Source organism: Arachis hypogaea, chromosome 12, assembly GCF_003086295.3.
Source record: "Arachis hypogaea cultivar Tifrunner chromosome 12, arahy.Tifrunner.gnm2.J5K5, whole genome shotgun sequence".
Classification (NCBI taxonomy): Eukaryota; Viridiplantae; Streptophyta; class Magnoliopsida; order Fabales; family Fabaceae; genus Arachis; species Arachis hypogaea.
In genome coordinates, this window is record NC_092047.1 from 5,324,103 (window position 1) to 5,347,632 (window position 23,530).

At 37.7% G+C, this 23,530-nt stretch overlaps 2 protein-coding genes across 2 annotated transcripts; one reads left to right on the forward strand and one right to left on the reverse strand.

The window, feature by feature from the left end:
- Positions 1–9,165: 9,165 nt before the first annotated feature.
- On the forward strand, positions 9,166–13,521 carry LOC112726549 (uncharacterized). Its single transcript, XM_025775972.3, has 2 exons — positions 9,166–10,027; positions 10,348–13,521. The coding sequence occupies exons 1-2, from the start codon at positions 9,493–9,495 to the stop codon at positions 10,380–10,382; spliced, it is 570 nt and encodes a 189-aa protein (XP_025631757.1). The 5' UTR covers positions 9,166–9,492; the 3' UTR covers positions 10,383–13,521.
- Positions 13,522–16,833: 3,312 nt separating this feature from the next.
- LOC140176583 (uncharacterized) lies at positions 16,834–20,904 on the reverse strand. Its single transcript, XM_072208108.1, has 3 exons — positions 19,161–20,904; positions 18,357–18,470; positions 16,834–18,041 (listed from the first exon to the last, which is right to left on the reverse strand). Exons 1-3 carry the CDS (start codon positions 20,902–20,904, stop codon positions 16,834–16,836), a joined length of 3,066 nt encoding a protein of 1,021 aa, XP_072064209.1.
- Between the last annotated feature and the right edge of the window lie 2,626 nt (positions 20,905–23,530).

Here is a 23,530-nt window from a genome sequence, read left to right on the forward strand (position 1 = left end):
ATATACATAAAGGACTAGTAATAAATAATCATTTAACAAATACAAGAGAAATTACAGCTATTCTAGATTATGAAGTTGTAAATTATTGAATCTATACAAATTATAAACTTATTTGAAGCAAAATACGAAGAGTTAGTAAAAATTTCGAAAGAAGAATTAAAAAAAAAGTCGAAATTAAAAAATTGGTATCAGAGCCAAATTAACGATTAAGGACAACACTTTCTCTTTAAACAACACTTTTAATAATACGCTTTTAAATCAATAACAACCACAAAATAAGATGAAATTGGCAACTTTATGGTAGCTCCAAAAATAAAAGGCACATCAAAAGACAAAGGCAACCAAAAAAAACGAAACATTCAAAACTAGTAAACATAATCGTCAAAGCCTAGATCAACCATGTCCATGTACATACGGCAGCAGACGCTAAAAGAAGAGCTGCAGCGCGGTATCCCGCGCGACGGTTTTCCTCTTCAGCGTCGCTCGCAGCTCCTGGCCGTTCGTTCCTTCCCGAGCATTGCATGCATCGTGGAGGCGGTTGTCGCAGTGCAGCAGCGCCTGCAGCTCCTGGCCCTTCTTGCCTTGTGGAGGCGGTGGCTGCGGCAGCCTGCTTCACGGGTGATGGGTGAGGTTCCTCTGAAAAGTTCAGCGGTGGCGCGGAGGCGACGCTGGATGGCGATGATTCGGAACGGCACGGCATGTGGATCGGGAGAGGGAGCAGCACGACGAAACAGTGCGGCGTGGACGGCAGGGTGAGAGGACGGCGTGCAGCTCCTGGCCCTTCTTGCCCTGTGGAGGCGGTGGCTGCGGCAGCCTGCTTCACGGGCGATGGGCGAGGTTCCTCCGACAAGTTCAGCGGTGTCGCGGTGGCGACGCTGGACGGCGACGATTCGGAACGGCACGGCATGGGGATCGGGAGAGAGAGCAGCACAATGAAATAGTGCGGCGTGGACGGCAGGGTGAGAGGACGGCGTGGTGTGGGAGGCTTGGGAGAGAGATATTAGGAGTTGTGTGGGGGGTTTTATAGTCGGCGTATATTTTGCTTGATGGGTAAGTTTTCTCAAAATTATTTTTTACAGTCATTTTAAAATATTTAAAATTTTTTAATTTTTTAATTTTTAAATTTAAAATTAATTATTTAACTTATTTTATCAGTTAAGCAATATCTTTTAAGATTATATCACACATGTTAAGATAAGTATATGATGTGGATGACCATTAATATGGGCGGTTCAATTTTTTCATATTGAAAGAAGCAAGTTATAGACAAAACAATATTTATAAAGTTTGAAAAGTGAAACCTTAAAAACAATATTTATGAAGTTTGAAAAGCGAAACCTTGTATGACTATAAAAACATGTTCGGGGTAAAAGGAATACACTATTACAAAAGTAATTAATAACAAATACTATTCTCTCTCTTTCTATACACAGCTTCCTCTCTTTACATTGCTACATATATTTAAATATATGAATTATCTTTATTATATTGAGTAATTATATTGGTAGATATAATATTAATACTAAGGCTATCTATTTATGTTTCTTTATTTTATATCTATTTTCTCTTCCTTATTTATTCTACAACAAGACTCTGATCAAATTTTTAGGAAGACTCAGGTAACAAATTTTCATTATGTCGAAACTCTCTCATCTTGAATTCAATGCTCTTGATATATCTAGAAACAATTATTTATCATGGATATTAGATGTTGAAATCCATCTTGATTCAATTGATCTTGGAGATACAATTAAGGCTGAAAATAATGCATCCCAGAAGGATAAAGCCAAAGCCATGATTTTTCTTCGTCGTCATCTTGACGAATGATTGAAAAATGAATATCTCACATTAAAAGATCCTGCAGATCTTTGGAAAGACCTTGAAGAAAGGTACAATCATAAAAAAATGGTGATACTTCCTCAAGCCCGATATGAATGGACGCACATGCGTCTATAGGATTTTAAATCCATAAATGAATATAATTCTGTAATGTTTCGAATCACCTCACGAATAAAATTATGTGGGGAAAAGATAACTGACCATGATATGTTAGAGAAAACTTTCTCAACCTTTCATGTCTCGAATGTGTTTCTGCAGCAGCAGTATCGAGAAAAAGTGTTTAAAAATTATTCTGAGTTAATTTCTTACCTTCTTGTTGCTGAACGCAACAATGACTTGCTCTTGAAAAATCATGAAGCGCGCCCAGCTGGCGCCGCCCCATTTCCTGAAGTAAATACGACAAATTACTCTAGAAGATGTAAATGGCAAGGTTTTAATAACAAGAAAAATTATGGAAGAAAAAAGAATTATGTTCAAAAGAGAGGATCTCACCAGAAGTGGGATAAAGAAAGAAATATCGGGCAGAATAAATAAACAGAGGATAAGTGTTTCCGTTGTGGTGGAAAGGGCCATTGGTCACGTACCTGTCATACCCCAAGGTACCTAGTCGATCTTTACCAGGCATCTTTGAAAAAGGACAACAAGGAAAAAGAGTCGAATTTTGTTTCAAATGATGTTGAAAATTCTACCACTCATTATGATGTATCCAATTTCTTTGAGGATCCTGAAGAAAATATTGGTCATTTGATCAATGATGGAATAGTTTAATACGTGGGATTGTTAAGTATCCATGTAAATAAATAATGTAAAGAACTTATTGTTAAGTTTTATTTTCTATGCATTTAAGTTTCAAATATGATGTATATAAATAATGAAATATTAATGCTTATGAATTTTGAAATCATTAAATGTGTCATGTTTTAAAATAAAATTTTAGTATATGACATTATTTTTATGTACAGTATTTCTTAAAAAAATAATTTCAATCAAAAATTTAATTTGACTGTGCATGTATTACTACTCATTTTATTATTATTTGTCTTTGAAGAGAATGACAAGGACATATAGTGAAGATGTTTGCCTTGCGGATAGTGTAAGTTTGCACACCATTTTCAAAAGTGATATATATTTTACCCATCTTGTGCCAAAAGAAGAATATGTTAATATTATTATTGGCTCAGACAATGTGATAGAAGGCTCTGGAAGAGCTATAATTTTGTTTCTTGGAGGAACAAAATTCATAATAAATAATGCACTGTTGTCTACCAAGTCTAGAAAAAACTTGTTGAGCTTTAAAGATATTCGTCGAAATAGATATCATATTGAGACTATGAATGAGGGAAATCATGAGTATTTATGTATCACAACTCATGATTTAAATAAAAAGGTTATATTAGAAAAGTTGCCCTCACTTTCATCTGGGTTATATTATACCAAGATTAGTGCAATTGAATAATATGCCACTGTAAACCAGAAGTTTACTAGCCCAAATGAATTTATAACTTGACATGATAGATTGGGTCATCCGGGAACAACTATGATGAGGAGAATTATTGAAAACTCCCATGGACATTCACTAAAGAACCAGAAGATTCTTAAATTTAGTGAATTTTGTTGTGCTGCATGTTCTCAAGGAAAGTTAATTTTAAGGCCATCACCAGTAAAGATTGGATTTGAGTCCCCTGAATTCCTAGAAATGATTTAAGGTGATATATGTGGACCTATTCATCCACCATGTGGATCTTTTAGATATTTTATGGTCCTAATAGACGCATCTTCGAGATGGTCACATGTGTGCTTATTATCTTCTCGCAACCTGGCGTTTGCGAGATTACAGGCTCAAATTATTCGATTAAAAGCACAATTTCCAAAAAACCCAATCAAAGCAATTCGTCTTGATAATATTAGTGAATTTACTTCCCAAGCTTTTGATGCTTATTGTATAGCTAATGGAATAAGTGTTGAACATTCAATAGCTTATGTTCACACATAAAATGGGTTAGCAAAATCACTTATTAAACGCTTCCAATTAATTGCTAGACCCTTACTTGTGAGAATAAATCTCCCAACCTCGGTTTGGGGGCATGTTATTTTACATGCCGCAACACTTATTCGTTTGAGGCCAACGAGTTACCATCAGTTCTCTCCTATGCAATTAGCTTTTGGCCAGCAGCCAAATGTTTCCCATTTAAGAATATTTGGGTGTGCAATATATGTTCCCATTGCACCACCTAATCGCACCAAAATGGGACCCCAAAGAAAATTGGGGATATATGTTGGATATGATTCTCCCTCTATAGTGAGGTATCTTGAGATACAAACTGGAGATGTATTTAAAGCCCGGTTTGCGAATTGTCATTTCAATAAATCAAAATTTCTAACATTAGGGGGGAGAGAATAAATTTCCTGAAAAGGAACTTAATTGGAATGCATCATCCTTGATGCATTTAGATCCTTGATCAGGGCAATGTGAACTAGAAGTTCAAAAGATTATACATTTGCAAAGAATAGCAAATGAATTGCCTGATGCATTTTTCGATACAAAGAGGATAACCAAGTCGTATATACCATCGGAAAATGCCCCAATTCAAATTGATGTCCCAATTAGACAAATTGCCACCAAAGCAAATACATGCCAGAAGCGTGGCAGGCTTGTCGGTTCCAAAGACAAAAATTCTCGAAAGAGAAAAGAGGTAAATAATATTCCTGTTGAAAAAGACATAGTAGAGATACCTACAGTTGTCCAAAATTCTGATATAGTTTTAATGCCAGATGACGTTCAGGTACCTGAACATTGTGAAAATGACAAGATCTCGATAAATTATGTCTTTACAGGAGAGAAATGGGACCGAAATAAGACAATTATCAATGAAATATTTGCATATAATATGGCATTAAATATCATGCATGAAAGTAAGGATCTTGAGCCAAGATCAGTCGAAGAATGTCGACAAAAGAATGATTGGCCAAAATGGAAAGAAGCCATGAAGGCTGAATTAGACTCACTTGCAAAACGTGAAGTCTTCGGACCTGTAGTCCGTACACCAGAAGATGTAAAACCTGTTGGATACAAGTGGGTATTTGTGAGAAAACGAAATGAGAAAAATGAATTTGTGTGCTACAAAGCCCGACTTGTGGCACAAGGTTTTTCACAAAGGCCCGGTATAGATTATGAAAAAACGTATTCCCTTGTAGTGGATGCGATGACATTGTGTTATTTGATCAGTTTATCTGCATATCATAAACTGTATATGCATTTAATAGATGTGGTAATAGCCTATTTATACGGCTCATTAGATTGGGATATCTATATGAAAGTCCATGAAAGACTAAAGATATCTAAACCATCCAATGAATATTCACAGGGATTATACTCAGTTAAATTTCAAAGATCTTTATATGGTCTGAAGCAATCTGGACGAATGTGGTATAATCGTCTTACTGAGTATCTGGCTAAAAAAAGATTTAAGAATGATGATATCTATCCATGTGTTTTCATAAAGAAATCTGCATCTAGATTCATTATAATTGCTGTGTATGTTGATGATTTAAATATCATTGGAACTCCTGAAGAGATTTCAACAATTATAAAAACTCTAAAAGAAGAGTTTGAGATGAAAGATCTTGGAAAGACTAAAATTTGCCTCGACCTGCAGATCGAGCATATAAAAAATGGGATCTTTATTCATCAAACAACATACACAGAGAAGATATTGAAGAGATTTTATATGGATAAGTCACATCCATTAAGTACTCCAATGATTGTAAGATCTTTAGATGTGGAAAAAGATCAATTCCGTCCCAAGGAAGAAAATGAAGATATCCTTGGTCTTGAAGTACCATATCTTAGTGCCATTGGAGCGCTAATGTATCTTGCTAATAATACGCGACCTGACATATCATTCGCAGTGAATTTACTAGCAAGGTATAGTTCCTCTCCAACTAGAAGACATTGGAGTGGAATCAAGCAAATCTTTCGATATCTTCATGGAACGGTTGATATGGGATTGTTTTATCCCTATGGATCCAAATCACAACTAGTTGGCTATGCAGATGCTGGATACTTGTCTGATCCACATAAAGGGATATCTCAAACAGGATACCTATTCACATATGGTGGTACAGCTATATCATGGAGGTCCAAAAAACAGACGATTGCAGCAACATCCTCTAATCATGCCGAAATACTAGCGATTCATGAAGCAAGTCGCGAGTGTTTTTGGCTCCGGAGTTTGATCCAATATATTCTGTCATCATGTGGACTGATTGATCATAAGATAGCTCCAACTGTCCTGTTTGAAGATAATACAGCATGTATTGCTCAACTTAAAGGCGGATATATCAAAGGTGATAAGATAAAACATATTTCTCCCAAATTCTTCTTCACTCATGATCTTCAAAATCAAGGGACAATTGATATCCAACAGATTCGCTCAAGTAATAATCTGGCAGATTTATTTACAAAGTCACTCCCAAAATCCTCCTTTGAAAGATTGGTACATGGAATTGGGATGCGCCGATTTCGAGACATTAAATGATGTCGACAAGAGGGGGAGACTGTACTCTTTTTTCCTTGGTCAGGTTTTTTCCATTGGGTTTTTCTTGACAAGGTTTCTAATGAGGCAGTCCTCATCACAAAGGATATTGTACTCTTTTTCCTTCACTAAGATTTTTTTCATTGGGTTTTTCTTTAGTAAGATTTTAACGAGGCAATAATCCTAAATGGTCATCTAAGGGGGAGTGTTAAGATAAGTATATGATGTGGATGACCATTAATATGGGCGGCTCAGTTTTTCCATATTGAAAGAAGCAAGTTACAGACAAAATAATATGAGAAAAAGACAAATAGGTCCCTGACTTTTCAAACTTTTGACAAATACATCCCTCACAAAATTTAAATACAAAAAAGTCCCTGACTTTAACAAACGGAGGACAATTTAGTCCTTCCGTCTATTTGTCTCTCATACACCAAACGGAACTGGCTGACGTGGCTGAAACGGTGTCCAGGTGTCCGTTACGGTGCCACGCTGGAAAGGGAATAAAGTTCGAAGGACAAATAAGTCCTTGACGTCATTTTACAAATAAAGTTCGAAGGACAAATAGGTCCTTGAGATTTTTTTTTCAAAATTAATAAACTCCTTTCCTAAATTCTCTCATCTACCTCTCTCCATTTTTATATTTCTCTCTACTATTTTTACTCTATATATAATTATATTTTATATTAGTAATTTGACAAATTAAAATATGTCATTCGATATTTTTTTACAATTAAAATATTTTAAATGTAAAAGTATACACATTAAATTATTTTAAATTTTAGATAACGAATGTTAAAATTAATTATAAATAATTTAAAAAAAATTATTCTCGTAATATTATTATGGATAAAAATACTAGTTCTAATATAATACACAAATGCACTAATGCTAACTTAATACATGAATGATGCACAAATGAACTAATGCTAACTTGATGCATAAATGAACTCATGCTAACTAATGCCACTGGTATGATGAAAACTGAACTAATGCAATTTAACAAATTCTAATATAATACACAAATGCACTAAAACTGAACAATGCAATTTAAAAAAAAAAAAAAGTAGAAACAGAACAAGCCCGATTTCTGTAATTTTAATACAAATAATTTAAATTGCATAATACAACAAGTTAACTAGATTTCAAAATACAAGCAGTTCATTCAATCTATAACATAAATATTTTTTTACATTATAATATAGATCTAATTTGAATATTATTTCAATCTATAATTTAAATTACAGAGTTCCATTACCATTAATGGGTGGCTCCGCGATTTCTTATGGGCGCAAGCCTCCCAGGTAATTCAGTCTTATAGATTTTTTCAGTTAAGATAGTGAATGGAATTACAATTATTTCAACTATTTAATCAATTACTTCTTGGAAATGCTAAAAGTATTATTCAATTTTTTATATGATACCGGGATTGATATTAAGAATATCAGCCCAGGTGTTAATTACACGACCTTGACTATCAACTACAGATTGGTTGAAATTGAAACCATTTAAATTGAAAGCCATAGTGCTAATCCATTTTTGGATAGGTGCCCATATAAAACAAATACTCAATTCGACCTATACGAAATAATTTTTTTATAAAAAAAAACTAACTTTTAGCCTACATAAACTAAATTCTCATAATAAAAGCATAATAGAAGTATAATGAAAAAAAAAATTCTCAAGGACCTATTTGTCTTTTGAACTTTATTTGCAAAATGACGTCAAGGACTTATTTGTCCTTCGAACTTTATTCCCCTTCCAACGTGGCACCGTAACGGACACCTGGACACCATTTCAGCCACGTCAGCCAGTTCTGTTTGGTGTATGAGAGGCAAATAGACGGAAGGACTAAATTGTCCTCCGTTTGTTAAAGTCAGGGACTTTTTTGTATTTAAATTTTATCAGGGATGTATTTGTCAAAAGTTTGAAAAGTTAAGGACCTATTTGTCTTTTTCCCAAATAATATTTATGAAGTTTGAAAAGTGAAACCTTGTATGCCTATAAAAGCATGTACGGGATAAAAGGAATACACTACTACAAAAACAATCAATAACAAATACTATTCTTTCTCTTTCTATACACAGCTTCCTCTCTTTACGTTACTACATATATTTAAATATATGAATTATCTTTATTATATTGAGTAATTATATTGGTAGATATAATATTAATACTAAGGCTATTTATTTATGTTTCTTTATTTTATATCTATTTCCTCTTCCTTATTTATTCTACAACAAAACACTCTCTTATCCTATGAATTCAAAATTAAGTTAACTCTTGATAAGGGTTTTTTTTGGGTTATAATGGGCCTATTTTTAGTTAGTTAGTTTTTTATATTTTTTAAAGGTTAAATTTTAAATTTTAATAGTATAAAAATAAAAAATTAATTTAAAATATTAGTTAATATTAATAAAAAATATAGATATTTATTATTTAATATTTTTTGTTAATATATTGATAAAAAATCAATATTTATTATTCAATATTTTTCTTTTTTGATATATAAAATTTAATTTTAATACATTGCTAGCCTTAAGTAATTTTACACATATATAGCATATCAATAAAAAGATTTACTTTTTATTTTGACATTGCGTATATGATCATGTTATTTCCTCTTAATTGTTATATAATTAGCATTATTAGTTAGAATATAGAGTTAAATTTATTATTCTTTGAATCTGTATAGTTTATTTACCATAATTCAATTACCATAGTTAGTTGAGTGTATATAAGCTTTTCTTTTGTAAAAGAGAAAGGTGTGATTAACCATTACAACTGAAATTCCAATTCTGTTACAATTTCCTTCTTTCTCTTTCAGACCTCTCCCTTTTCTACTCCTTCATTTTTCATTCTTCTTTTCTACTCCTTTTTCATTGTTGAATTAGAGAAGGAATTATTCTGTAATCAACAAGGTGATATGTCTATTACTGAATACTATATACTGCAAAAGTCAATTTGAGAGGAATTGGATGAATTTCGACCGATCTGTAAATGTCTTGATGCCTGTGTATGTGGTTTGGCTGTGATGCGATAATATAGGAGGGAGGCCAATGCTATTAGCTTCTTGAGAGGAGTGAATGAAAGTTACACCACAGTTAGATCGTAGATAATGCTGATGCAGCCATTCCCTGATGTTTCCACCATTTTCTCATTACTTCTTCAGCAAGAGAGACAACATAGTGCTCTTTATTTGGGTGACACCAAGGAGTTGGTTAATGCTATGAACACAACTGGAGAGGGATTCAATCATGATAACCGAGGTAGGAATTTTGGCAGAGGAGGGCATGGAGGTAAGAATAAGTCCTCTGGAAAGAATTCAAGTAAATTGTGCTCACACTGTGGCGAAACAGGACACTTGGTTGACACATGTTACTTCAAACACGGTTTTCCCCCTCACATGCAAAGAAATAAAAAACCACAATCATTTGGAACTGCCTCAATTAATAATGTTAATACCACAGCTGAGATGAATGATGAATTCAACAACACTCCATCACTTTCTGGTCAAAAGGAAGGTGGTAAAAGCTTTGATGTCTTATTTTCTGAAGAACAGAAGCAATCCTTGATTGCTTTACTCCTCAAGCATGAACCATCACCTTCTCATAGTAAGTCAGCAGCAGCAACTGTACAGGCCCCTTCAGCAGGTATATTTCACACTCTTTCTTTGTCAAGTCATTTTATATACAAATCTGATTGGATCTTAGACACAGGTGCTACTGCACATGTTTCATTTTCTATCTGTTATTTCTAGTCTTATAAACGGATTGATCCTGTTTTAGTCAAGCTGCCTGATGGTTCAAAGGCTGTCTCAACCATTTGTGGGATAGTCATCTTCAATAAAGGCCTATACCTCAATAATGTCTTGTTTGTGCCAAGTTTTTCTTTCAATATAATTTCAGTATCTAAGGCAACTGATGCTCTGTCTTGTCAATTTTTTTTTCATGCTACTGGTTGTGAGATACAGGATTGCCTTTCCTTGAAGATGATTGGAGCTGCTGAGCAAAAGGGGGGCTGTATACATTGACAGATAGTACTTGCATTGCTCCAGACATTCATACTCATTCCATACATACAGAACACTTACATACTGTATCGCATACCACAGATCCAACAATTTGGCATTTACGTTTAGGACATATATCTTCTAGATGCTTGTTAGCAATGAAGAATAGTTTTCTTTTTTTTGTCCATCCCCTGGTACTGTATGTGACTCATGTCATTTAGTGGAGCAGAAAAGACACCCTTGCCCTATTAGTGATACTATTTCTGAAAACTTATTTGATTTAATTCATGTTGATATATGGGGACCTTTGGGAATCCCTTCTGTGAATGGTTACCGATATTTTCTCACAATTGTGAAAGATAAAAGTCGTTTTATTTGGCTCTATTTCATGAAAAATAAGTCCGAGACTTCCAATTTTATTAAACAATTTGTGCAGCTAATACAAACTAAATTTCAAAAAACTGTTAAATACATTAGGTCTGATAATGGGAAGAAATTCTTAATGACAGATTTTTTTTAAAGATCATGGCATCTTACATCACACCAGCTGTGTTGAATCTCCACAGCAGAATGGTGTGGTAGAAAGAAAACACCAAGATATTTTAAATGTAACAAGGTCTTTGATGTTTCACAGCAAACTACCTAATTGTTTTTGGCATTATGCCACTGCATATGTTGTTCAAATCATTAATCGTGTTCCTAATGTAGCCGTTAATAACAACATCCCATATCAGATTCTTTTTACTAAATTACCAAACATCACTCATCTCAAAGTATTTGGGTGTTTGGCTTTTGCATCCACCATTACTTCTCATAGGAAGAAATTGGATGAACGAGCACGGAAATGCATTTTTCTACGTATTCAGCTAGGCACAAAGGGTTACATTCTATTTGATATTAAAACCAAAGAAATTTTTTTATCTCGGAATGTTATTTTTTTTAACATTATTTTCCATTTCAAAACATTCCACAGATTGAAGAAAATGTTGATGTCTTTTTCATATCCACATATCACACCTTTGCTGGATGACATGATTTCTCATAATAATGTTCCTTTCCTTACACCTGCTGGATTGCCTTCACAACTTCATGCATCTCCGCCATCTCATTCATCATCACATGCATTAGTGCCCGTAGCTTCCACTACACCTCCTTTAGCGCATTTGACTATCACCACTTCTATGGAGCAGCCGGTCCTTAGAAGGCCCCAAAGAGTTAGGCATCCACCAGTATATCTTAAGGACTTTTAATGCATGCAGCTTTCCACTGCTCCAGCTTCAATCACACAGTTTTCAAAACCATATCCGATCTCTAATTATGTCAGCTATGAAAGATTATCCTCTTTACGCAGGGCGTTTTCTTTAGCTATCACCACCCACACAGAACCAACGAGCTATGAGCAGGCCATTCTTCATGCTTGTTGGAGGGATGCAATCACCGCCGAGCTAAACGCTCTTGAGAAAACCAAGACATGGGCTTTTACCACTCTCCCTCATGGCAAGAAGGCCATAGGGTGTAAGTGGGTTTTCAAAATCAAGTACAAGCCGGATGGGACAGTGGAACGCCATAAAGCTCGATTAGTAGCAAAGGACTTCACACAAACGGCAGGATTCGATTTCTTTGATACCTTCAGCCCGGTTATCAAGATGACGACTCTCAGGATACTCTTGGCCTTAGCTTCCCAACATGGTTGGTTTCTTCACTAGCTGGATATAAACATGGCATTCCTTCACGGTGATCTTGCTGAAGATGTTTTTATGCGAGTTTCTCCTGGTCTGCGTGCACCCCCCCCAACATGGTGTGCAAGCTTCGGAAGAGTTTCTATGGTCTAAAACAAGCGAGCAGGCAATGGAACACTAAGCTATGCTCTACCCTCCTTACTTTGGGTTATATCCAATCCAAAGCAGATCACTCTTTTTTCACCAAGCTCTTTGATGGCAAATTCACGGCAATTCTAGTCTATGTGGACGATCTTGTCCTCTCTGGGAATGATCTCGATGAAATTACACAGGTCAAACAGGTTCTGGATAATCAATTCAGCATCAAGGATTTGGAAAATTTGAAATTTTTCTTGGGCATGAAAGTTGCTCGCGGTGCCACTGGAATTTCCCTTTACCAGCGCAAATACACCTTAGATCTTCTCAAAGAATTCGGCCTTATGGATGCTAAGCCTTCTTCCACTCCTATTGATTATTCCAATCCTCTCTCAAAGACAACAGGGTCTCCTCTTCCTGATCTCACTCCATATAGACGACTCATAGGGCGTCTGGTCTACCTAACTAACACCCGTTCGGATATTAGTTTTGCAGTCAGCAAGCTAAGCCAATACATTGATTGTGCCACTGATAACCACTTTTAGACTGGCTTACATATTCTTCGTTACTTAAAGGGGTTCCTTGCTCATGGTATTCTTTTCCACAGCCATAATGGTTTGAAGCTCACTGGTTATTCAGATTCAGATTGGGGAACTTGCCCTGATACTCGCCGATCTGTCTCTGGATATTGTTTTTTCTTGGGATCTTCTCTTATCTGCTGGCGCAGCAAGGAGCAGAGTGTAGTTGCTCGTTCTTCAGTTGAGGCTGAATATCGTGCCCTTGCCCTTGCAACCTGTGAAGGTGTTTGGCTCCGGTTCATTCTCTCTGATTTTCATCTTCTGCCACCTGGACCTTTCACCTTATTTTGTGATAATCAGTCTGCCCTCCATATAGCTGCAAATCCTGTGTTCCAAGAATGCAGGAAACACATTGAAATTGATTGTTATACTGTCCGTGATAAACTGCAAGATGGCTCTCTCAAGCTACTTCCTGTTTTGTCCTCTCAACAGGTCGCTGATGTACTCACCAAGGCGTTACCCCCTATTGCATTCAGTTCTTTTCATTCCAAGTTTGGCATGGTGGATTTCCACATTCCAAACTTGCGAGGGGATGTTATTTCCTCTTAATTGTTATATAATTGGCATTATTAGTTAGACTATAGAGTTAAATTTATTATTCTTTGAATCTGTATAGTTTATTTATCATAGTTCAGTTACCATAGTCAGTGTTACCATAGTTAGTTAAGTGTATATAAACTTTTCTTTTGTAATAGAGAAAGGTGTGATTAATCATTACAACTGAAATTCCAATTCTGTTACAATTTCCTTTTCTTCTTTCTCTTTCAGATCTCTCCCTTTTCTACTCCCTCATTTTTCATTCTTCTTTCCTTCGCACACGCTCCAGAACACTCAAGCTCAATGAAGCTGGGTTTCTTCAATCATCTAAATATATATATATATATATATGATTGTTACATGATTATTTAAAATTAGGGGTGTTTGAGCACATCATATGTGTTTTGTAACCAAACAATCTAGATCATTGATTCTGAGTTTATCTAAAGAACATTTATGTTTTTCATCATGACCATATGTATAATTTAGTATTAGACTTCAGTTAACCTGGTTCACGAAGTTGGATTTTCATAATACAAGTCACTCTTAGGTTAATATTATTTAATCTAAGAGAAAATACACAAATGGAAGATCAGATAGATATAAAAATATACACAGATAGAAGGCCAGATAAATATGAAAAGAGTAGTGCTAGGGAGCCAATGGCCTAAGCATACAATGTGTACAATGGGCTAAATCTTTGGTTTATGAATAAAATGAACATCACCTATACTATCCAGAATAACCATCTGGATACCAGAGATAATAAACATCTCATGTGGCCTAAGCATACAATGTGTATAATGGGCTAAATCTTTGGTTTATGAATAAAATGAACATCACCTATACTATTCAGAATAACCATCCGGATACCAGAGATAATAAACATCTCATGTTATAAAAAGCTAATTTTGGGTTCACCAAAATTTGAACTCTTGACCTTTCGGATCTGCAACTCTAATACCATGTCTTGAAACCACTCATCCCAAAAACATAACCTGACAGAATAATGTAACACTAATAATCATATCTCTAATACTTTCTAAACCTTCATTGTACACATTGTACGCTTAGGTCATTGGCTCCCTATACTTTCTCATATGAAAATATTGGGCAAAAACCGATGCATGTATTATTATTATTATTATTATTATTATTATTATTATTATTGCATTGAGGATTATCTCTTATATATACAATACGTTGATAGTTGATACTTGATATCACGTGGTCCGCAAGCAATTAATATACTCTATATAACATAGAAGATGCATGAAGTGTATGTTAACCCGTTTCCGAACCCAGATATGCTCCCCGCCATGAAAAAATATTTGTTCCCATCCCCATTTTTTGCAGGCCCTATTCTACGGAATCCATTTCCCATCTTTCTGGTTGATAATTTTCATGGAAATTCTAATGAAGAAATTTGGTCATAACCATAATTCATGTGATTATAGAAAAGGAAAAGTCTAGGGAACCAGCAATTTTATTGAATTTTGGCCAGCATGTAACCAGCAAAAAAAAGTGAGTCATTGGATGAAATCTCATATCAATCTCACACCATTAGATCATTATTGATGGCTATTTGATGGCTACCAATTAAAAAAGTTGCTAGACCCCTAGTATTGCTCGAAAGAAAACAAGAAAGAGGTAGTTTTGGTCAACGTGTACTGATTATTGATTTATTTTGCTTGAGTATTCGCAACTGAGAGCACGAGGCAGGGGCAAGCGTGAAAAGAAATGCAACTTTTTTCTTTTGAAAACTTTTCAAGGAAGAAGTTAGAAACATGAATGTAGATATAAAATCCAAGTTACAAGTGGCGTTAGTTGATAAAACTTGCAAACAGTAGTGTATGCTGTGGACAACAATTTGACAACTTGTTTTGTGATAAGGATGTTGCAAAATTGCTATAGTCTTTCCATGCTTACCTAGAGGTCGTAACTAACCATCTTATATGTATGTTGCACGCGTACAACTTTATAAAGCTGAATTTGATATTTCTTCTTGAACGGCCATGAATGTAACATAAATATGTGGGGTATCTCATATATGTTTTATGTATGGAATTTTTTGTTATGAGTAGTTAGTGCCCTGGATGAAGAATCTTAGCATGAGTGTCAAAAACCAAAAGTAGTGTAACATCAAGAATGAGTGTGATGAGTGAGTGTAACAGATCAAGAAAGAAAGTGAGTGTGTTATAGACTTATAGTTTCGTCAAAAGGAAATAAATGTTACTAAGGTTTCAAAAAGAAAATAGTTGCACTATACCCCTAGCAAGTAAGTTTAATTTTATAGAGGAGCAAGTTTTTTAAAAAATTGTAATACTATGTTTCTAAAAACTATAAGGTTAGTTGTATTTCATTATTGGATAAAATACTAAATTCGTCTTACGTTTGGGTGTAATTTTGTTTTGGTTCCTAAAGTTTAAAGTTTTCTGTTTAAATCCAAAAAAGTTTCAATATAGTCTGAGATCAAAGTTAAATAATTAACGAAATGTCCTACATAACAACAGTACAATAATAAGGTCGATAATCTGGAGAACAAGTAGAAACTCTAGAGACACAAAATCAATCGTGGATGCATCAATACATTTATTTATCGTTCTCTTTTTAACAGTTTTGATGGTTTGGCTTGACGGATTTGACCCATTTTGCCAAGTTTTATAATTGGAAAAGTATACAGAACCAAAATGTGACCAGCCAAAAAGTAAACAAAACCGTTTAATTAAAATCACTTTTTAAATAATATATTTGAAAACCGCTCCTGAGATCACGGAGCACAAACCAAAACCCATTTTTTCATGGAACCCAAACACATTTTGGCTGATTTTTGGCTGATATGCTTTTGGTTCCCTAGTTGTTCTCTTTATAATTTTAGCTATCACATACATAATAGCTAGCGAAAAGCTTCAACGTTATCAGAGACTTGTTAGCAAAAGGTTGGAAAACTGTTTGGACGGAGAGGCAATTCTTTAGTTTGTCTTTATTTAATTAGAAAAGAAAAACACAGAGAATATGGTAATGGTTACCTATATCATTTCCCAATCATGGAAAGTATTGGAGTTGAATTGTGGATGCCCCACCCACCAACACCCAACCTTCCCTTGTCTCTAGCTACCACCACGGCATGGTTTCATTTCCACTAAACACATCTCTCCCCTTAGCTTGTGGAACAAAGATACAGATCAGATCTGAAATATGGGTTTACTAACTGTTAGAAACAAGAGACTGAGAGAGTAATCTGAAAAGTGTATTATTGAGTTGTATTACAGGTACAATATACAAGGGGTATTTATAGGTGCTAAATAAATCAAAGTAATAAAGACATAGAATCCTACAATTAATGTACAGATATGCTATATAAATATAGACGATGCTAATTGATCTAAATTGATTCTAATGATTCTAATTGATTCTCTAACATCCCCCCTCAAACTCAAGTGGGAGCTAAGGATACCAACTTGAGTTTGGATAACAAAATCCGAAAGCGAGTCGGGTGATGAGCTTTCGTGAAGATATCAGCAGTCTGATCCAGTGTCCCAACGGCAATGAGACGAAACAGCATCAATAAGGATTCGTTGCCGAACAAAATGACAATCAATCTCAATGTGTTTGGTGCGTTCATGAAACACATCATTATGGGCAATCTGAATAGCACTGCGGTTATCACAAAAGACATCAGTAGGGGACGACTGAGGAGCACCCAGATCTTCGAGAAGCCAACGAACCGAGATAACCTCAGCAGTGGTGTCAGCAAGGGCACGGTACTCAGCTTCTGTGCTTGAGCGAGCAGTGAACGTTTGCTTCTTAGCACGCCAAGAGATGAGAGCGTCGCCAAGAAACAAACAATAACCAGTAGTAGAACGACGATCAGTGGGATCACCAGCCCAATCAGCATCAGAGTATGCCTGAAGGGTCAAAGAGGAATGGGCAGAAAAATAAAGGCCATGAAAAAGAGTGCCTTTGACATACCGAAGAATGCGAAGAACTGCCGCATAGTGAATAGTACGGGGAGCAGACAAGAACTGGCTGAGGACATGAACTGGATAGGCAATGTCTGGTCGGGTGACAGTCAAGTAGACGAGACCGCCAACTAACTGGCGATAAAGTGTCGGATTATCCAAAACAGTGCCATCCATAGGGGTAAATCGAACATTAGGCTCAAGAGGAGTAGACTCGGTGCGACTATCTGTAATCCCAGCGCGAGCAAGGAGATCTGAAGCATACTTAGCCTGAGAGAGATAAATGCCATCATCTGTGGAGATGACCTCGAGACCAAGAAAATAGCTGAGAGAACCAAGATCCTTCATCTCAAAGGTACGCTGAAGTGAGGTCTTGAGATCAGAGATACCATCAACATCATCTCCAGTAATAATCATGTCATCAACATATAAAAGTAGAAGAACAACTCCACGGTCGCTTTTACGAATGAAAAGCGCATTCTCATGAGGACTAGAAATAAAGCCAAGACTGCATATGGTAGTGCTGAACTTGTCAAACCATTCACGAGGAGCTTGCTTAAGTCCATAAAGTGCCTTGCGAAGGAGACAAACCTTACTGGAAGGACAAGGATATCCTGGAGGTGGTTTCATATAGACTCTCTGTTTCAAATCCCCATTAAGAAATGCATTCTTCACATCCATCTGACTGAGAGACCATCTTTTAACCGCAGCAATGGCAAGGAGAGCTCTAACAGACGTAAGGCGAGCAACAGGAGCAAAAGTCTCTTCATAATCAATACCATACTCTTGCGCACAACCTTGAGCAACCAATCGTGCCTTATAACGGTCAATAGAGCCATCAGAGCGAGTCTTGATCTTGTATACCCATCTACTGCCCATAACTTCCTGATCAGAAGGAGGATCAACCAAATCCCAAGTGTGTGCTTTTTCAAGTGCCTGTATTTCTTCCTGCATTGCTTGTTGCCAATTTGGATTTGTGGAGGCTTCTCTGAATGACTTAGGTTCATGTTAATGAAGAATAGTAGAAAAGCAATGATAATCAAGAAGATGAGGAGGGGGATTCCTTACTCTAGAAGAACGAGTGGGAGGTGGAGGCATGACGCTAGGAGTGGGATCGCCGTCCGGACTGGAATCATCGGGAGATGGAGAAGGTGGAGGATCAGGAGCCTCGAGTGGTGGACTTGGGGTAGACCCTGTAGTATCATCACTAGGAAAGAGATCAACATTTGGGTTAGTAAAAAACGGTGATGGAGTAGAAGGAATGGACTCGAAGGAGGAGAAACTAGAGAACATGTGATGTTCCCAGAAGACAACATGACGAGATATACGAATACGGCGAGAGATAGGATCCCAACAACGATAACCCTTATGTTCAGAAGCATACCCAAGAAAACAACACATGCGAGCCCGAGGTTCAAGCTTATTATGTTCATGAGGTTGAAGAAGGACAAAACAGACACAACCAAAAACACGGAGAGAACTGTAATCGGGAGAAGTACGATAAAGACGCTCAAAGGGAGTAGTGTTACCAAGAACAGAAGAAGGTAGTCTATTGATAGCATGAACAGCAGTGAGGACAGCTTCACCCCAAGCACGCTCAGGACAGGAAGAGGAAATAAGCATCGCACGGACAGAGTCAAGAATATGACGGTGTTTACGCTCAGCTCTGCCATTTTGTTGAGAGGTACCAGGACAAGAAAACTCGGACAAAGTACCCTGTTCAGCGAGAAAATTTAAAAGTTTGGAGTCACGATATTCCATAGCATTATCACGTCTGAAAATTTTAATGACCTTTGAAAACTGAGTTCGAACCATAGTGGCAAAGTTAATATAAATCTGAGGCAACTCACAACGATTAGTCATCAAATAGACCCAAGTAAAACGGGAATAATCATCAATAAAGAGGACAAAATATCGAGCCCCTCCCATAGAAGCGGTGGGAGCGGGTCCCCAAACATCAGAATGAATAAGATCAAAAGGAGAGCATGCAATAGAGGAATTATTATTAAAGGATAAGGCAGGTTGTTTTGCAGTGTGACAAGAAATGCAATCTAAAGACTCATTTTGAACTTGACCTAAAACACCCGTAGATATAAGAGGACGTAATTTGCCTAAGGAGCTATGGGCAAGATGGCGGTGCCACAAGTGAAGAGTAGATGGAGAGGAAGCAGCACAGAGATGGGAAGAGGGAACATGAAGGTTCTCGAGCTCAAATAAGCGTCCAACCTTACATCCAGTCCCGATGATCTTTCCCGTCCGACGATCCTGCACACGACATCCAGAATTTGAAAAAATGACATCAAAACCAAGTTCAACAAGCTGACCGACAGAGATAAGATTAAAAGTCAATTTTGGAATGAAATAAGCATCAGAAAGATGAATATTGGACTGTGAAATAACCCCGTGATGTGTTGCATGCAAGAGGGAACCATTAGCAGTGTTAACAGAAGGTGCATTTGTAGTGGGAGACAACGACGAAAAAAGATGACGCAAAGGAGACATATGATTGAAACAACCAGAATCAAAATACCATTTAGAATTACCTGGAGAGGTGGAAAGAGTAGCGGGGGTATTACCAGAAAAAGAGAGAAGTTGCCGAAGAAGGGTTTCAATATCTGATGGAGAGACAGAAGGTGTGTTGAGAGATGTGGAAGAGGTGGACTCATTAGCAGCAGCAGAGGCAGGCACATGCGAAGAGTGGTTGGGACGAGGTTGATACTTGTTCTGATCTGAGCGTGGTGGTCGAGTAGGACAGGTAGAAATCAAGTGACCCGAGAGCTTACAATAATGGCAGAATAGTTTCGGGCAATTGGAGCCAATGTGGCCTTTTTGTTTGCACTTACGACATTCAATAGAAGGACAGTCGGAGAAGGAATGCCCAGGCCGGTTACAATTGCGACAGATTTTTCCCTTTCTGTCGGTGGCAGCAAAGACAGTTTCACTTTTAGAACGAAGCAATCCCAAGCGCGTTTCTTCAGACTTAAGACGAGGAAGAGCATCTTCAAGACTAGGCAAGGGATTCTGATGAAGAAGAGAAGCCCTGACCGGCTCATAGTCATCAGTAAGTGCCATCAGAAATTGGATGAGACGTGTCCGGTTCCGATAATCCTCATATGCCTTAGCATCAGTGGGATCTTTAAGAACAGGCTCACAGGAGGTCAACTGATCCCAAATAATCTCCATCTGAGCAAGAAAATCAAAAACTGCTTGGCCACGTTCTTGCTTAAGGCTATGAAGTTCCTTAAGCAGTTGGTACTGATGAGAGAGATCAGAGATAGTGTAACGTTTCGCCAAATGATCCCATACCTCTTTAGCAGTTTCAAAACGCCCAAATTGTAAGTGAATGCCAGGAGTAGAAGTGTTGCGGAACCAAGTGATAATCTGATGATTTTTACTATCCCAATCTTCCAATTTCTCTGCATAGTCCTTCTCCTTCTCAGCATCCTCCTTGGATTTGGAGGCACCATCTTTGGATAAAGTTGGCTTAACAGGACAAGCAATATCACCAGTCACATATCGCCATAATTTTCTCCCTTTAAGAAATCCTCGCATGGCTTCAACCCAATGTGCATAGTTGGAGCCATTAAGAATAACAGGGATAGGCTGAAAGACATCCGGTTTTTCCATAGTAATAGAAGAAATAGCAAAGGAAGAAGAAAACTGCAAATTCGGGGCAGAAAACGAGAAAACAGAGCGCGGAATCGGAAAGAGCTCACCAAAAAACCTTAGGGAGGGTCCACTTGGCAGCCACGTCAGCGATGCGTCAGCGCCACGTCAGCAATGCGTCAGTGCCACGTCAGCAATGCGTCAGCGCCACGTCAGCGAGTGACGACACGTGGCAGCACCTGATTGGAGGGAGAGAGACACGCTGGCAGCGTGCTGGTTGCGCGGGTCAGGCGCGAGTCGGGTCGGGCGGTTCGGGTCGTGCACGCGGGTCTACGGAGGAAGCTTCGTTGCGACACGTGGCAGCACCTGCAGCGTTGGATCGTGCCGAGATCAACGGCTGCTGAAACTTCTGGAAGACAAAACAGTAGTGGTGGCCAGCTCACTTCCGGCGGCGCGTCCGGTGGCTTCCGGTGGCACGGTTGGCGGCGTTGGAAAGCTAATGAAGAGGAGATCACAATGATGCCGGAGGTGACGAACCAAAGCGTCGGAAACACAGAGAAAAATGAGGGCAAAGAGGCACGGGTGGAATTTGGGGAGGAGAGCAACCTGGTCGTGGCAGCGTCTTTCGGCGGCGCGTGGAGGCGCGTCCGGAGGATGATGGCGGTGATTCTGGTTGCGTTGGAAGCACGGCGACAAGACGAACAAGATGGTTATGGTAGTGACGAACCAAAGCGTCAAAAAGGGAACGAAAAAGGAGGCCAAAGAACACTGCCGGAAGGGAAAAACAATGGGACTATAAACCAAAATTCATTGGAAAAAAAAACCTAAGCTCTTGATACCATGTTAGAAACAAGAGACTGAGAGAGTAATCTGAAAAGTGTATTATTGAGTTGTATTACAGGTACAATATACAAGGGGTATTTATAGGTGCTAAATAAATCAAAGTAATAAAGACATAGAATCCTACAATTAATGTACAGATATGCTATATAAATATAGACGATGCTAATTGATCTAAATTGATTCTAATGATTCTAATTGATTCTCTAACACTAACATTGTTCTTGTTCTGGCAGCGTGTGTTGTCCACGAATAACAATAACAATAACGAGATAGTAGGTGATGAAGCTGCTTATCTCATCAAGCTTAGAGAGGCCATATCCCCTGCTCCTTCCAGCTGGTTCAACGTCGCCAACATGTGCGACTGGAGCCATGTCATTTGCGGCACCGATCTTGACAACAACCCCTGCGTGGAAGAAATCAACCTGAATTCAATGTCGCTAAAGGGAACAATCCATTCAGGGTTCAACAACACCTTCCCCTACCTTAGGCGCCTCATTCTCTATAACAACTCTCTCACTGGTCCTCTTCCTTCGCTCACCGGCCTCTATAACCTCCAAGAGGTGTTCCTGAGCCTCAACAACTTCACCTCCATCCCTCACGGTTGCTTCCAGGATCTATATAGTTTGGGCCATGCAGCTCAGCTTGAGTCTCAACACCAACCTCACACCCTGGACATTTCCCGCCAGTTTGAATAACTCAGTTGGGCTTACCTTTCTCTTACTCGACGCTACAAACCTCGTGGGCTCCTTGCCAGATACATTTGCTTCCTTCCCCAACTTGCAGACTCTTTATCTCGGGTAGGGTTGAATGTTGGTTAAAAACTCAACCCGCAGGTAGGGTCAAGGTTGGGTTCAAACCCTACCCTACTCTACCCATTGTCACCCTAAGAGTCACCTTTACTACAAGTCGCTGCGGCATTTGGGTATCCGCTTCTCTTGGCGCGCACATGGCGAGGAAACAATCCTGTAAAGCCTGGAGTTTCATCACTTGCGATATCCAACACAAGATCAGAGCCGTCAATTTGACAAACCTAAATCTCACGGGAACCATCTCGACTGCCTTCGGCAATTTAAGTGATTTGCGAGAACTGCATCTTAGTGGGAACAATTTAAGCGGATCAATACCTGAAAGTTTGACAACCCTGTCACAACTCGAGATTCTGGATGTCTCCAACAACAACTTATCAGGGATCATTCCTATATTCTCGCCTAACATGGTGCTCATCAATACTGCAAATAATGCTTTTCTTGTTGCGCATTCTCCAACTAGAACTAGACCACTTTAGATCAAATTAGGTACGTTTTATCTGCGCCAACTGAAATGTCCATGGTTAAAATTTGTTTACAAAAAGGTTAAATTGTTTTTACAGAAAATTAGAGCAATGTAATTACTATGATATGCATGTCTGTGTATAGGAAACATATTGTTAAGAGTATTTTTTTGTTTTACTTAACAACAATAGAAAGGGATTAAATGCATGTTACTGATCACATAAGAGTATAAGACAGACAAACAAATTAAATTTTCTGAAATAGACCATATTGTGATATGATTAATAAAGGGCAAGTTCTTCAATGGGAAGAAGAATACAATGGATGTTGATGGTATTTTAAAGAGAATTATTAGTATTTTAAAGCGAAGATTCTAAATAAAGCTGGCAAGCTAGTTCTTATTAAATCGGTGTTAAATAGCCTGCCGATTTACTACCTTAGCTTATACAAGATGTCGAAGGCGGTCGCTGACAAGTTGATTGCCTTACAGAGGAGACTCCTGTGGTGTAAAGAGGATGGGAACAACGGTATAC